Source organism: Micromesistius poutassou, assembly GCF_964030765.1.
Source record: "Micromesistius poutassou genome assembly, chromosome: 13".
Lineage (NCBI taxonomy): Eukaryota > Metazoa > Chordata > Actinopteri > Gadiformes > Gadidae > Micromesistius > Micromesistius poutassou.
The window spans coordinates 12,262,790-12,279,140 of record NC_140283.1 but is presented as its reverse complement, the minus strand read 5'-3'; the positions used below and the strand labels follow the sequence as shown (position 1 = coordinate 12,279,140).

Here is a 16,351-nt window from a genome sequence, read left to right as displayed (position 1 = left end):
CCACCCAAGATACCTGACACCCAAAGCTATGTGGAAATTAAAACCAGTAGCAGAAGTACAGTAGCAGGCTCCTTATTATACATGCAAAGCATCGCTACCAAAATAGCCACTGTGGTTGTGCTTCCTCTTTTTTTTTATCTTGATTGACTCCATGGTACTCAGTACAGGTTGTTGCAATTATGTTTATAAGATACAAAAAAACGATATAATTTACGATATGACTATACTTGTGTTTTCCAATTTCTAATTGGCCAACTAGACTAAATTTGATTGTCTATGTATCTACTTAAACAATGTAGTTCCACAATGACAATTCCACAATCCTCAGTGTTACTGATTACAACTTGTATTGGACTGTATTAATTGATTACAGCAGCAATATGTTTTATATATAATGTGCATTCTCTGATAAGTAATTGTTTACCATTCTACCTTTTTTTATGTGTAAAACAAAACCCTTTTACATTTTTCAGGTTCAACCTCTGCTTACACACAGTTTTCCGAATGTGGATTTGGGTTTACCTAAGACATACACAGCCTGTCAAATGTCACTCTCATATGCTCCCCATTGACCTGTTTCAAAATAATTGTAGGCCTGATTAGTTAGTTCCTTCGGTAATTGTCAACTAGCAAAGACTGGCAACTAAAGACCAAAAAGAGCAAAGCATAAGTTAGCCACAGCTTCATTGCCATATCAAATCTTTTGACTACATTTTTTAATATAGTCAAAAAATGCTTATATTCCCCCCATATGCCTTTTTTAGAATATATAAATTAGCAATCATACTTATGGTGAACTTTAAATAATTCTGTGCATAAAGATAGACTATAGGCACCATAATAAGTGGGTTGGTGTCAAAGCAAATGAAAGAAAGGCAGCGAGCTTGTTATGAATACAGAAGGAAAGGTGGAGTCACATACTCACATTCTGTTTTAAATGGTCTTGACTGTTTGTTTTTATTGGGATTTGTATTCGGATTAAGTGAGAGGAAGGAACATAATTACCTAACTTAACCTTTGACATTTTACTGATTTTAGCAATGCATAAAAGTTAATAAATGAACATTCTTTTTGGTCAGCTCATTGTTGGAGAGAAAAGGAACATTTTTCACAGGCAGGTCTATCCCTTCCCGTTAATATTTAGCTGTCTAGTAAACAATTTGAAAGGCTGTGTGTCAGCCCAGGTCTACAGTGTAGGTAATGGATGAGTCACAACTAATCATTTAGTGAACTGGGCGTTTTTGTGCATCAATAAAACCAGGAAACACATTTTTTTGTGGAAGTATATATAGTATACAATATATAGTATATATTGTGGAAATATATATATATATATATATACATGCACAAAATTCACAGTTCGGTGTATTGTAATTGTGTCCTTCATCATGTAGGTACTAATTAAAATCCTAAAGGCATTAAAGATAGGGTAGGCAATTTATTTTTAATGGAATTTAGGGCCTATTTGTATATTTTATATGTCGTTGTCAGTCAGTAAGGCTGTTCAATCATATCATTTGGTCCAAATGATATGATTGGAAGGCCTACCTCTCTGTCCTAAATACCTACCCAGCTACCTGCCTGCACTCTGCCCGTACACTCATAGCTCATGAACTGAGGGTTGACCATGACCTATTGCTAAAGCTAGCAAAGCTACCAAAAGTATAACCATGAAAGGCATGATACTACAAATGAAATAAGAGCTTTACATAAAAAGCGACAAACTATTACACCACATCGTTGGTGATTTTGCAGACATATCTTGCAGACATTTTGCTGTGTTTTCTTTTGTGATGCCATTCTCGTGGTGTGTTGGCCTGTGGTTGAAGCACCCTGCTGTGAGACACACTTCACATCCGTTTCGTCCACCACTGTCACCTTGAACGTGCACAGCTGTGTTCATTTGCTCTGAGTTTTTTTTAATGTTCTCTTCCTATTCACATTTGGGCCGAAAAGAGGTCATCATCCACCCATTTTATTAAAAACAAAAGAGTTTCAAAGTTTTACAAGTGACACAACTGACATGAGGACAATTTGCAGTCTCACCTCACCATATATCCAAGGTTGGAAAGCGTGGGTCATGAAACAGGGGAAGTTACTACAAACACCCACTGTTCACTTCCTCGTTCCTGGTACTGTCATGCTGTAGCCGAGAACAGCTTGTCACAATATGTAAAATGATCTCACTCTATCTCTCGATCATCAAGGGACACTGTTGAGTTGAAACACACCATTTTATTCTTGTATTGCCACTTGCTTACTGTTTAAGCAAGTGAGAGAGGCCGACAGAGGCCGAAAGAAAGAAAGAAAAAAACAAGAGAGAGAGAGAGAGAGAGAGAGAGAGAGAGAGAGAGAGAGAGAGAGAGATGTTTACAGGACTAGGGTATGATGTGGAGAAGCAGGAAATATATACTAAGAAAACAGTGTAGAATATATCATAAGCCCATAGTTGCTGATAATGCAGATAATGTCACCTGCTATTTGTTGGTTCTTCTATCAAGCTCAATAGACTGCATCTGACTATGACAAAAACATTTCATTTAGTATTATTTTATTTATTATAATAAAATAATTTGTTTATTATATATTTTTTTGTTTTGTTGCTGTTTACTGATTTTATCTCAGCTTCTATATTCTGTACGCATTTGTCTCCAAACACATATTGGTATACATCTTAACCTAACGCTGCCCTCTACTGGTACATGCCCAATCATCCACTTTTTCCATTCTTTCCATTGTTTCCCTAGAACGCCCACGCAGACTGCATCAGTGAGCATATTCTTATTTCTCTACTTGTATAGTGTGTGTGTGTGTGTGTGTGTGTGTGTGTGTGTGTGTGCACATATTTAATATTTTATGAACAAAATGCATAAGCCGTTCATTGTACTGTCTCCTTTATAGGTGATGACTGCAACAACACAACAGACGTTGCTAACGGCACATGTAACAACACAACCGGTGAGGCATCTCACAAGTTCACGTTTCTCTGTGTACATCGCTCTGGTCTCGATCCCATAAAAAGCCTTTTCCAAACATGTCAAAAAGCTTGGACCAATCAACGCTTGAGGGAGGGGGTTTCAGTTCATGGCAGCAGGAAGCACCGTGATACTGAGTTTAAAACGTGAACTAGACTGAACAACGATGTTAAATGATGAACAGAACTCTGCAGGGGAGGCTTTTCTCAGATGAGAGTATATTTACTTTAAACCGGATTAGGAAAGGGCAAAAACAGCACAAGCGTCATTCTGATTGGCTGGAGTAATTTAAACAACGTAAGGTCACAACGTAAGGTCATGCCCATATGTGGAGTTTGCTTACCAGCTAAGGCCAAACTGATATTAATTGAACAAACTTGAATATCAGGATGGAATCAAGAGGCTTAGATTGTGCTACGTCCGCTTATTTCACTTGCTTTTTTTTAAGATATTATAAATAAATATAAATAAAGTTGCCTTGCCTTGCGTCATATGGGTCAAAGGCGGAGAAATATCACAGTGATGATCACATGACATCCTTAAATGACATGATGACGATGTTGCTGTTGTAGTTGTACTAGTTGTTAGCAAATATCCTTGAGCTGATGATATATTGATCACAGGATACAGGAGCAAACATGCTTTTACAAATAAATTTGATTGCATTAGTTTCATTTTCATTGCTCAACACTGCTGGATTAAGCAATCTTACACGAGATGGCGTTCTTGAATGTCATTATTGGTACGCGAAGGACAGCCGTAGGAACGAGGTGCTTGCGCCGAGTTCCGAAGTCCTGTGCTTCAAATACCAATAATGACATTCAAGAACGCCATCTTGTGTAAGACACAAACCATCTTCATTATCAACAATATTGTAAAATATTTTCATATTGTGGGTTAATTTGCCCTCAAATTCAAGCTTTCTGCCCGAGTTCATCTCCATTAGAAAACAGTTCCTATAGTAACGATAGCTGACACTTGGTCAGTTGAACGTTGTTATGGAAACTAGGCTCATGAAAGTAGTTTCGGCTAGTTAGCGTAGCGATACTTTCTGTAATTAGGCACAATTTTTTTGTCCGTTCTTTCACCAGGCATTTAAACACGCTCGAGAATGGGAATTGACCAATCGGAGTGCTTGCTTAAACTTGCGTGTTATTGAATAAACCTTAAAGCACACTCGTACCAATGTTTCATTGTTTTCCTTTGCAGTGCCTGGAGTCACCAACCTTACTGTTGCTTATGTGAACACCACTGCTGTCCATTTGAGCTGGCTCAGTCCGGAATCTCCGGATGACCCACAACTGCTCTATGAATACGAGATTCAAACTACAAACATGTCAGGAACAACCATAGTCAAACAAACACAGTCGAATAGCACTATGGCAATTGTAACTGGTCTAAAACCAGGAACTGGATATTATTTCAATGTCACTGTGGTGGAAGCTGAGTGTGAATCTGCTGTGGAACAGGAACTCGGTTACACATGTGAGTGTGAATGATATCTGCTGAGGAAACCCTAAAACTGCATTAACTTCCTAGCATAATTCCAGTAAATTAATCATGATACTTTTTTGCATTCATCTTAATACATTTAAGTAAACCATGTTAAACGACAACTCATTTCAAATCAAATGTAGCTCTAATCTAGTTTCATGGATTCCTTTGCAGTGCCTAAAGCAGTCACCAACCTTATGGTAGCTGATGTGAACACCACTGCTGTCCATTTGACCTGGGACAGGCAGGATGACCATAAGTCAGACTACTCCTATGAAGTCACGGTACCTGAAAAGGACATCCGAAAACAACAATTGGACACCACCACCGAGCAGTACACCGTCACCGGTCTGACTCCTGGAGTAAACTACACCTTTCAGGTGTCAACGGTTGTACAAGAAGTCAAATCCACAGAGGAGACCACCAGTAGTTACACAGGTATGTCCCTGAAGCTTCCTTTATCTTCATCATGTAGACTATGTCCCAGATTCTGTCATTGACACGGCGTGGAGGCTAACCAAAATACAAAGATCAGACTGAGGGTAGGTGTGAAAGGAATCTTTACCAGATTAAATCACACCGGCAGAAATAAACAAGGAACCAAAGAACAGAGGCATAACTAAAATTCATAGAAAACAGGTGATGGCCATCAAACTAATGACAATGGAAAAATCAGGTAGTGTGTTGGTCAGGGTCCAGATCCTTACAGTCATTGAGTGTCTGAATTATTTTTGCTGAGGATACCCTACAACATCGTTACCTCACCTTAGCATATTTACCCTGTCACTATTTTAGTAAATAATATCAATATTTCTTAATCAAATGAAGCTCTAATCTGATTTCATGGTTTCTATTCCAGTGCCTGGAGCAGTCACCAACCTTAATGTTACTAATGTCAACACCACTGCTGTCGAGTTGCACTGGTTCAATCCGTATGACCAACAATCGTATTATGAATACAAGATTCAAACTACAAACTTGTCAGGAACAACCACAGTTGAACCAGTACAGTCCAACATCACTATGGCAATTGTAACTGGTCTACAACCAGGAACTGGATATTATTTCAATGTCACAGTGTTGGTGCCAGGGCGTGAATCTGCTGTGGAACAGGAACTCGGTTACACAAGTGAGTATTTCTGAATGATGGAAACAATGTGAAACAACTAATTTCAAATCGAACGTAGCTCTAATCTAGTTTCATGGATTCCTTTGCAGTGCCGAAAGCAGTCACCAACCTTACGGTAGCTGATGTGAACACCACTGCTGTCCATTTGACCTGGGACAGGCAGGATGACCATAAGTCAGACTACTCTTATGAAGTTACGGTACTTGAAATCTTCCCAAAACTACAATTTAACACCACCACCGAGCAGTACACCGTCACCGGTCTGACTCCTGGAGTAAACTACACCTTTCAGGTGTCAACGGTTGTACAAGAAGTCAAATCCACAAAAGAGACTACCAGTAGTTACACAGGTACGTTTCTGAAGCTTGCTTTATCTTCATGTAGACCAGTGGTTCTCAAACTTTTTATACCGCGTACCACCTCATCAAATATTTGTTTCCAAGTACCATCATTATGATGTTAGAAAATATAACAAAATACAGTAGCATAGGCCTGCAGCTCTATTCAGCTACTCACAGTTCACGCAGGAGACACATTCATTCTTAAAAATAATATTATTTATTTGTAATGCTGTCAGCTGTGCAAAGTGGAAGCACTAGAACTGACACACACACACACACACACACACACACACACACACACACACACACACACACACAGCAAGTGAGAACATTGAGAACAAATTAACCTGTTTCAAAATGTTAGGCTAAATATAAATAATATCAAAAGTTCAGTTATCACGTTGATAACTGAACTTCTATAAGCCTATTGAGAAGGGTGTGCCTGCCTCTGCGAACACAGTTCTGCAATGTCCAGATCAATCAAGGTCAGCTTCAGTCTCATTTGTGCTCCGCGTCAATCCTGCTTCTGTATTTTGTTTTTATGGCGGCAAGTGAAGAGAAGCCTTTCTCGCACGGATACGTGGTCGCAAAAGGTAGGAGAAGGCAAACGGCCTTGTCCGAAAGCGCAGGGTATTCTCAGTGTTGCAGTTTCCAAAAGTCCAACAAAGACCGCCTTCTGAAAGCAGACTCCAATATTTCGTTGCATGATGATTCTATAAAGTCCCCTGCTAACCAACAGTGAAGTCCTTGGGCACTTCAGAGTTTCGACGTTGAACAAGTTTCTGTACCAGTTGTTCGCTTCGGCCGTCACTGAGAAATATTCCCGGAACTGTTCCGAGTGATACGAGGTGCGCAATGACGTTGTTCCTGACTATGGAATCGTGGACTTTGACTGCTTCAATCCCACATGTTTTTCTAAGGAAAGATAAAGTTTTTTCTTTCAGCTCTGCGTGTTCGGTTTGTTATGACCACATGGCTCAAGCATGGCATAACAAATTGGGAGACACGCAGTGACAAGTTCTTGGTATATTTATTTAAGAATAAAAGGCCCTAACAAGGAAATTAAGTATCAGTGTAGATGGCAGCTTAACTATGTGTAATGTGTTATGGACTGGTGTAATGAGAATGTACAACAAAACCAAAATAAAGACGATGAGGTTGGCGGCAGCAGCTTCTGTCACCCAGGCAGCCAGCGACCGACAGGCTGGATGTCTTCCTCCTTTTATAGGCCAATCAGGGCAATCAGGTCAATCAGTTGCACCTGCTGCAGAAAGGGAAGAGCCAAATGGCCCAAGTAGTGAAGCAGCGCCTCCCCCACCACATCAGGGGAAGGACACCTTCCCTGATCGCCATGGTATGCGTTACCAGGGGGACGTAACACCCTCCCCCTTAAAACAGAGGCCCAACATACGTATGTGGCCTCTGTAAACAAGGCTGCGGCAACAAAGAAATTAAACAATGTTAATGTCAAAGGGAGGAAAGGCAAAATGTTAAATGGGATCGGTCAGGGAAAACGGGAACTGGTTTACTTGAACCCTTCTGGCGCCCGCGACAGCGCATCGGCTATTACGTTGTCCACGCCACGAATGTGTTTGATGCTCAAGTTATAGGGCTGTAAAAAGAGTGTCCACCTCATTAACCGCTGGCTTGGACTCTGCAGAGAGTGGAGGAAGGTTAGAGGGTTATGGTCTGAATACACAACCACCGGATGGACCCCACCTCCCACGTACACATCAAAATGCTGCAGAGCCCACACCAACGCCAGCGCCTCCTTCTCTATTGTAGAGTAGTTCAGTTGATGACGGTTGAACTTCTTAGAAAAGAAGCTGACCGGTCTAACCACTCCCTGATCATCACTCTGCATCAGGACACCCCCAGCCCCAACCTGACTGGCGTCCACCTGCAACTGGAATGGCTGATCTAGGTGAGGCGCTGCCAGGACAGGAGCTGTACTCAACAGCATCTTCACTTGGCCAAAAGCCTGCTGACAGGCCAGAGACCATTCAAACTTGACCTTCTGCTGTAGTAGGCCGGTCAATGGGGCGACCACTGAAGAAAAATTAGGGCAAAAACTTCTATAGTAGCCAACCATACCCAAAAATCGTCTAAGCTCAGTCTTGGAGACAGGCGGTGGAAACTTGTCGATAGCACGGACTTTGGCCCTTACTGGCTTGACCTGTCCTTGTCCCACAACCTTCCCCAGGTACGCAACAGTGGCCCTGGCAAATTCACATTTAGCCACGTTAACTGTGAGGTTAGCGTCTTGGAGACGAACCAACAATGCATGGACTCGATCCCTGTGCTGTTCCCAAGTGTCACTGTATACTACGACATCATCTAAATAAACAGCTACGCCCTCCAGCCCTGCCACTACTTGGTTCATCAGGCGCTGAAAAGTGGCAGGCGCATTTCGGAGCCCAAAACTCATGACCCTGTAGGAATACAGCCCCGATGATGTAATGAATGCAGCGATCTCTTGGGCACGTGGCGTCAGCGGGACCTGCCAGTATCCTTTTAATAGATCAAATTTACTCACAAATCTGGCAGATCCTACCGCATCCACGCAATCCTCCATCCTCGGTAAGGGAAAAGAATCAGGTTTAGTCACTTCGTTTACCCTTCTGTAGTCTGTGCAAAACCTGTCTGTCATGTCTGATTTTCCCACCAGTAGGCATGGAGAGGCCCAACTGGAATTTGAAGGCACAGCCAGCTCATTATCTAGCAGATACTGAACCTCAGCGTCCATGCGGCGGCGCTTCTCCAGGGGAACTCTGTAGAACCTTTGCCGAATTGGCTTTGCATCCCCAACATCGATGTCATGCTGCACTAAGTGGGTACAGGAAGGAGTATCAGAAAACAGGGAAGGGAAAGCAGCCAACAGTCCCGACAGATCCCTGCCTTGTTCTTCTGACAAGTGGCCGAATAGACCACTTAAATCGGCAAGCGTTTCTGAGTTTTTGAGCCGAGGACGCAGCACGCCATCCCCAGGCCCTCTCACATCCCCCTCTTCCTCATCCCCTATTTCCCCTACTGAAACAGATGCCGGGAGCATGTGAGCTACGGTAGTCAACATAGCAGGTTTAACCTCCTGAACCACATCCGCTCCTGGCACAGATATCCGGGCATAGTAAGCTTTCAGCAAGTTCACATGACACAGTTGTGTTGACTTTTTACGGTCTGGAGTATCAACCAGATAGTTCTGTTCAGAGACCTGTCGGACCACGGTGTACGGTCCAGTGAACTTGGCCTGGAATGGCGAACCAAGGATAGGCAGCAATGCCAACACCTGGTCTCCAGGACAGAACACTCGAGGCTCTGTTCTGCGGTCATAGTACCGCTTCATCTTACCCTGGACGGCTGTCAGATGATCACCCGCCATCTTAACCGCCAGATGTAGTCTACGATGAAAACCGTTCACATAATCAATCAGGTTGACAGGCGGCTCTGCAACTTTTAGGCCATCCTGCAAAACTGAAAGGGGACCCCTCACTTTGTGTGCGAACACCAACTCACTGGGGCTAAACCCTGTGCTCTCCTGCACCACCTCCCTGGCTGACAACATAAGCCAAGGCAGCCCTTCCTCCCAATCCCCCTTAAGCTCAGTACAGTATGAACGCATAAGCGACTTCAGGGTTTGGTGGAACCTTTCCAGTGCTCCCTGACTCTGAGCATGGTAAGCACTAGCTTTGTTGTGCTTGACCTTCAGCTGGCCCAAAACCTCTGCAAACAGTCGTGACGTAAAGTTGGATCCTTGGTCACTCTGTATGACCCGAGGAATTCCAAAGTAGGATATGAACTGTGATAAAGCCTTAACAATCGATCGCGTGGTGATAGAGCGGAGAGGGTACACAGCGGGGTAACGTGTGGTCTGACACATTACCGTCAAATAGATGCACCCCGACTTGGATGGAGGGAGCGGCCCCACACAGTCGATGATGAGATGCTGGAATGGCTCACTTACTGCTGGAATGGTGTAAAGAGGTGCAGGTTTAATAGTCTGGTTAGGCTTGCCTGTGATCTGGCAGGTATGACAAGTCTTAATGAACCTGGTAACCTCTTTCTTTAACCTGGGCCAGAAGAAGTAACGCAGCAATCTGTTACAAGTCTTCCTAACCCCCATGTGTCCAGCCACCTCACCGTGGGCTGTCTCCAAAATTACTTCTCTAAACTTGGCAGGCACAACTACCTGAAGTACGGGATCACCTACCGAACAGTCATCATGAGGAAGCCACTTACGGACCAGCATGTCATCCAGTAGAAAGTACCCACAGGCTAAACTCTCCATCTCGTCTGCTGGCTTCACCTCACTGAACAGTCCCTTCAGCTCAGGATCCTCCTGCTGGGCTATAATCAGCTCACTCTTGGACAGGGCAAGAGGCAGATCAGGAAGTTGAGACACCGCATTTTTAAATCTTCCAGACTCTTTAATCCCCCTTTCCGGCCCTGTCCCACTCATCGAACGAGTTACTACGCAAGCAGTAAAAACCTCTGGAAACTCCTTCTCACTACTGTCTGGCACAGTAGAGATAGTCGGCCCAGAAGTCACCACAGGAGGCGGAACACCTCCCCAAACCCACCCCTTAGCTAAATCGTTTCCTAAAACGACAGACACTCCTTCTACAGGCATCTTTGATTTCAGTGCTATTGCCACTTCTCCTTTTACCAGCTCATGGTCAAGTTCGATTCTGTGTAAGGGAGCCGGCCAAGTATGCATCCCCATGTCTTGGATCAAAACACTCCTCCCTAGACTTGACTCCTCAGAAAAATCCAACACCGAGTCTAGGATGAATGATGCTGAACCCCCGGTGTCACGCAAAATCTTTACAGGTACTTTCTGTGACCTACCCACCAATGAGACAAAACCTTCCCTGATGAACTCACTGTAATCAGGCGGAACCATATCTGCCCATAGCAATCTAGAACCTTCCGAGACCCCTGGAACCTCGACAACCACAGGAAGGCTTGGCACAACAGACGCCACCATGGCCGGTTTTTCAGGACACATGTTCTCTGCATCTAGGTCTAGTGCCCCCTGTCCTCCACCAACCGGAACTGCCAGGGCATGAGGTCTACTAGTACCCCCAGATAAACCCTTCCCACCATTTCTTTTACTTTTCAGCACAGGACAGTTCAATTTCCAATGTCCTTTCCCCAAGCAATAGTTGCATGTGGAGTTAAAATCACCCTTGCTGGGACGAACTTGTTCATATTGTGGGTTAGGAGCAGAGAATCCCAAGTTCCCACTTGGGAACTTTGCAGGGTATGGAGCTAAGAAACTAGAACCTCCCCCGCTATGACCACGTGACTCAGATGGAACTTTGGTAGTTAACACAAACTCATCTGCCCACCTGGCCGCTTCAAGGGCGGTTTTTGGTTTACGCTCATTGAGATGATTTACAATGCGCTCATGTGTAATATTCTTGAACTGTTCTAGTAACAACACTTCACATAAGTCATCGAGAGTAGTGACCCTTTCTGCCTCACGCCAACGTTTAAAGTGGCTTACCATCTCCCTCGTCACCTCCACATATGTCTGCGTCTCAGTTTTTCTCCAATTCCTGAAGCGCAATCGATAGGCTTCTGCACACAGCTCATAAGACAGAAGTATGGCCTCCTTTACCTTAGTATACACTTTCCTCTCTACAGGGTCAAGTGCTAAGTAGGCCTCTTGAGCCTTCGGCGGAAGCACACTCTGAATCAGTGCAGTGCGGTCTGTAACTGTCCAACTTCTCTCCTCTGCCAGACTTTCAAATAATGAGAAAAATACATCAGGATCCCTCTCATTAAATTTCGGCATCAGACGGACCATATCACCCAAGCTGTCCCTAGACCTTGCATCAACAGCTACGTCAGCATTAGGTCTTGCCTGGCGCAACCTCTCTAGCTCAAGACGCACCTCCCTTTCTTTCTGGCATTCTCGGGCCTGAAACTCCATCTGCATGGCTAACAGTTCTTTTTGCTCTGCAAAGGATAGACCCGTACCCACTGAGACAAATCCAGCCCCTGCCCCTTTAATGGGTGAACCACCTGGGCTAGATGTTTCGTCATCTTCTAACACGCCCTGGTCAATTAACCCCATATGTACTGCAGCAAACACCTCCTTTTTCTTAGACCGACCCTGCATAACATCGGGGGTAAGGCTATAATGTGTGACGACCCGCCACAATTCTTCAACTTTCATTCTTTTAAGCAACTCGACTGATGGACTGGCCACAAACTCCTTAAAAAGATCCATCCTACTGTAAGCCAATCAACGGTCCACAAATGCTTAATCAGTAGTACCAATAACCTGTTATCAGCTATAATGCCTCAACTCAGAACGGTGAGTAGCGTGATATATCACCAGAAGCACAGAAGGGATAATTATCAGAGCTGCCCCGTATCTAACTGGAAGTAGAAGTCCCTATCTAGCTACCAACTAGTCTTCGGTGTGTCCTCATGCAATTTGGTTGCTAGCAACCCCAGCGCGTTCGACACACCCAAAAACAACAAACAAAACAAAACAAAACAAAAACAGCGATAAACGCTCTACTCCTACACGGGGGTTCACTTAGCTCATAACTAACCCACTGGCTTCAATGACATTTAAGGTGCAAACAATCCCATACTACTCACCGACCAGCTGAGGATCATAACCGGCAACCAGGTCACCAGAAAGGAAGGAAAACTGCCACTAATCCCTCTCACAAGCTCTCCCTTGCTGCAAGCTGCAAGCCAAACAAATCAATTAAATCAATCAACAGGCCAACTCAATAACCCATATTCAAACAAAAAAAAGATCAAAACTACCAATTAACCAAATATGCAACCAAGCAAAGCAAACAAATAACCCAACTACTCAAACACTGCGAGTCTCCCAACAATAACACTCTCAAACTAACTATACAGGCCTTGGAAAGATATTTAAAAAAAACCTTAGCAAAACCTATCCCGGACGAGCCCCCAATTTGTTATGACCACATGGCTCAAGCATGGCATAACAAATTGGGAGACACGCAGTGACAAGTTCTTGGTATATTTATTTAAGAATAAAAGGCCCTAACAAGGAAATTAAGTATCAGTGTAGATGGCAGCTTAACTATGTGTAATGTGTTATGGACTGGTGTAATGAGAATGTACAACAAAACCAAAATAAAGACGATGAGGTTGGCGGCAGCAGCTTCTGTCACCCAGGCAGCCAGCGACCGACAGGCTGGATGTCTTCCTCCTTTTATAGGCCAATCAGGGCAATCAGGTCAATCAGTTGCACCTGCTGCAGAAAGGGAAGAGCCAAATGGCCCAAGTAGTGAAGCAGCGCCTCCCCCACCACATCAGGGGAAGGACACCTTCCCTGATCGCCATGGTATGCGTTACCAGGGGGACGTAACAGGTTGTAAGATGACGTTGGACGCGATGGTTTCATGGATTCATTCTAAGAACATCACCACATACCACCTGTGCTCGGTTCACCGTCACAGATTTTACAGTTCTGCCCGAAATATTCTCCTCCTGTCCTCACTTAGCACTTATACCATTCCGTCAGTTTAGCTTGTAATCGTGGATGTTTGCGCACGCCACAACCCATCTAAACAATGTCAAATTTTTTTAATCAAATGTAGCTCTAATCTGATTTCATGGTTTCTATTCCAGTGCCTAAAGCAGTCACCAACCTTACGGTAGCTGATGTGAACACCACTGCTGTCCATTTGACCTGGGACAGGCAGGATGACCATAATTCAGACTACTCCTATCAAGTCACGGTACTTGGAAACTTCCAAAAACTACAATTGAACACCACCACTGAGCAGTACACTGTCACTGGTCTGACTCCTGGAGTAAACTACACCTTTCAGGTGTCAACGGTTGTACAAGAAGTCAAATCCACAGAGGAGACCACCAGTAGTTACACAGGTATGTCCCTGAAGCTTCCTTTATCTTCATCATGTAGACTATGTCCCAGATTCTGTCATTGACACGGCACTTACAGAGAGGTGCACCCAAATGCAGAGATCAGACTGAGGGTAGATGTGAAAGCAAGCTTTACTACATGAAATCACACAGAAATAACCCTTAAACAGGGGCAGGAACTACTTGCATTAAATACATGGAACACAGGTAATGACCATCACACTAACGACAAAGTAAAAAACGTGTGTTGGTCAGGGTCCAGATCCTTACAGTCATCGAGTGTTTAAATAATATTTGCTGAGGATAGCCTAGTTACCTCACCTTAGCATATTCCCAGTCATATTTAGTGTATCCCTTATTTTTGCATTCATCTTAATGTATTTTAGTAAAGAATGTCAAACTTTTTTTTGCTTTTTCAAATGTAGCTCTAATCTGATTTCATGGTTTCTATTCCAGTGCCTGGAGCAGTCACCAACCTTAATGTTACTAATGTCAACACCACTGCTGTCGAGTTGCGCTGGTTCAATCCGTATGACCAACGTTCGTATTATGAATACAAGATTCAAACTACAAACATGTCAGGAACAACCACAGTTGAACCAGTACAGTCCAACATCACTATGGCAATTGTAACTGGTCTACAACCAGGAACTGGATATTATTTTAATGTCACAGTGTTGGTGCCAGGGCGTGAATCTGCTGTGGAACAGAAACTTGGTTACACAAGTGAGTATTTCTGAATGATATCTGCTAAGGAAACCATAAATCTGCATCACCTCACCTTCCTAGAAATGTCATATTCACAGTTTTACATTTTTTGCATTCATCTTATTGTAATTTAGTAAACAATGTGAAAGAACTAATTTCAAATCGAATGTAGCTCTAATCTAGTTTCATGGATTCCTTTGCAGTGCCGAAAGCAGTCACCAACCTTACGGTAGCTGATGTGAACACCACTGCTGTCCATTTGACCTGGGACAGGCAGGATGACCATAAGTCAGACTACTCCTATGAAGTCACGGTACTTGAAAAGGACATCCGAAAACATCAATTGAACACCACCACCGAGCAGTCCACCGTCACCGGTCTGACTCCTGGAGTAAACTACACCTTTCAGGTGTCAACGGTTGTACAAGAAGTCAAATCCACAGAGGAGACCACCAGTAGTTACACAGGTATGTCCCTGAAGCTTCCTTTATCTTCATCATGTAGACTATGTCCCAGATTCTGTCATTGACACGGCGTGGAGGCTAACCAAAATGCAAAGATCAGACTGAGGGTAGGTGTGAAAGGAATCTTTACCAGATTAAATCACACCGGCAGAAATAAACAAGGAACCAAAGAACAGAGGCATAACTAAAATTAATAGAAAACAGGTGATGGCCATCAAACTAACGACAATGGAAAAATCAGGTAGTGTGTTGGTCAGGGTCCAGATCCTTACAGTCATTGAGTGTCTGAATTATTTTTGCTCAGGATACCCTACAACATCGTTACCTCACCTTAGCATATTTACCCTGTCACTATTTTAGTAAATAATATCAATATTTCTTAATCAAATGAAGCTTTAATCTGATTTCATGGTTTCTTTTCCAGTGCCTGGAGCAGTCACCAACCTTAATGTTACTAATGTCAACACCACTGCTGTCGAGTTGCACTGGTTCAATCCGTATGACCAACAATCGTATTATGAATACAAGATTCAAACTACAAACTTGTCAGGAACAACCACAGTTGAACCAGTACAGTCCAACATCACTATGGCAATTGTAACTGGTCTACAACCAGGAACTGGATATTATTTCAATGTCACAGTGTTGGTGCCAGGGCGTGAATCTGCTGTGGAACAGGAACTCGGTTACACAAGTGAGTATTTCTGAATGATGGAAACAATGTGAAACAACTAATTTCAAATCGAATGTAGCTCTAATCTAGTTTTATGGATTCCTTTGCAGTGCCGAAAGCAGTCACCAACCTTACGGTAGCTGATGTGAACACCACTGCTGTCCATTTGACCTGGGACAGGCAGGATGACCATAAGTCAGACTACTCCTATGAAGTCACGGTACTTGGAAACTTCCCAAAACTACAATTTAACACCACCACCGAGCAGTACACCGTCACCGGTCTGACTCCTGGAGTAAACTACACCTTTCAAGTGTCAACGGTTGTACAAGAAGTCAAATCCACAAAGGAGACCACCAGTAGTTACGCAGGTATGTCTCTCGCACGGTCCTCGCTCATTGTCTCATTGGCAGGCCAAATTCTCTGGGTGGGCCAAGCAGAGAAAGGGGAGGTATCCTGGCGTCTAGAACGTCATCACAGACGGCCATCTTGTCACAGGCAAGCTTTCTGGTGGTACCTGAGGTAAGGTCAGTGATCTGCACAAACGCTAATACTCTTATCTCGCTGAAATCTTGACGGATTTACAAACGGTTTGGTTTCTTACAAACTACTATTTCTAAAGGGAAATCTTGTACCTATTTTAGATTATTACATTTTTTTAGAACATAACATAATTATTC

At 43.4% G+C, this 16,351-nt stretch overlaps 1 protein-coding gene across 1 annotated transcript in view; it reads left to right on the top strand.

The window, feature by feature from the left end:
* ptprjb.2 (protein tyrosine phosphatase receptor type Jb, tandem duplicate 2) overlaps positions 1 to 16,351 on the top strand; it is a 35,489-nt gene that overhangs the window by 7,908 nt on the left and 11,230 nt on the right. Inside the window, exons 2-12 of the mRNA XM_084477656.1 lie at positions 2,748 to 2,769; positions 2,902 to 2,958; positions 4,185 to 4,460; positions 4,644 to 4,907; positions 5,329 to 5,598; positions 5,688 to 5,948; positions 13,569 to 13,829; positions 14,283 to 14,552; positions 14,738 to 15,001; positions 15,423 to 15,692; positions 15,782 to 16,042. Coding sequence (XP_084333782.1) covers positions 2,748 to 2,769; positions 2,902 to 2,958; positions 4,185 to 4,460; positions 4,644 to 4,907; positions 5,329 to 5,598; positions 5,688 to 5,948; positions 13,569 to 13,829; positions 14,283 to 14,552; positions 14,738 to 15,001; positions 15,423 to 15,692; positions 15,782 to 16,042 — 2,476 coding nt within the window. The remainder of the gene's footprint in view (positions 1 to 2,747; positions 2,770 to 2,901; positions 2,959 to 4,184; positions 4,461 to 4,643; positions 4,908 to 5,328; positions 5,599 to 5,687; positions 5,949 to 13,568; positions 13,830 to 14,282; positions 14,553 to 14,737; positions 15,002 to 15,422; positions 15,693 to 15,781; positions 16,043 to 16,351) is intronic.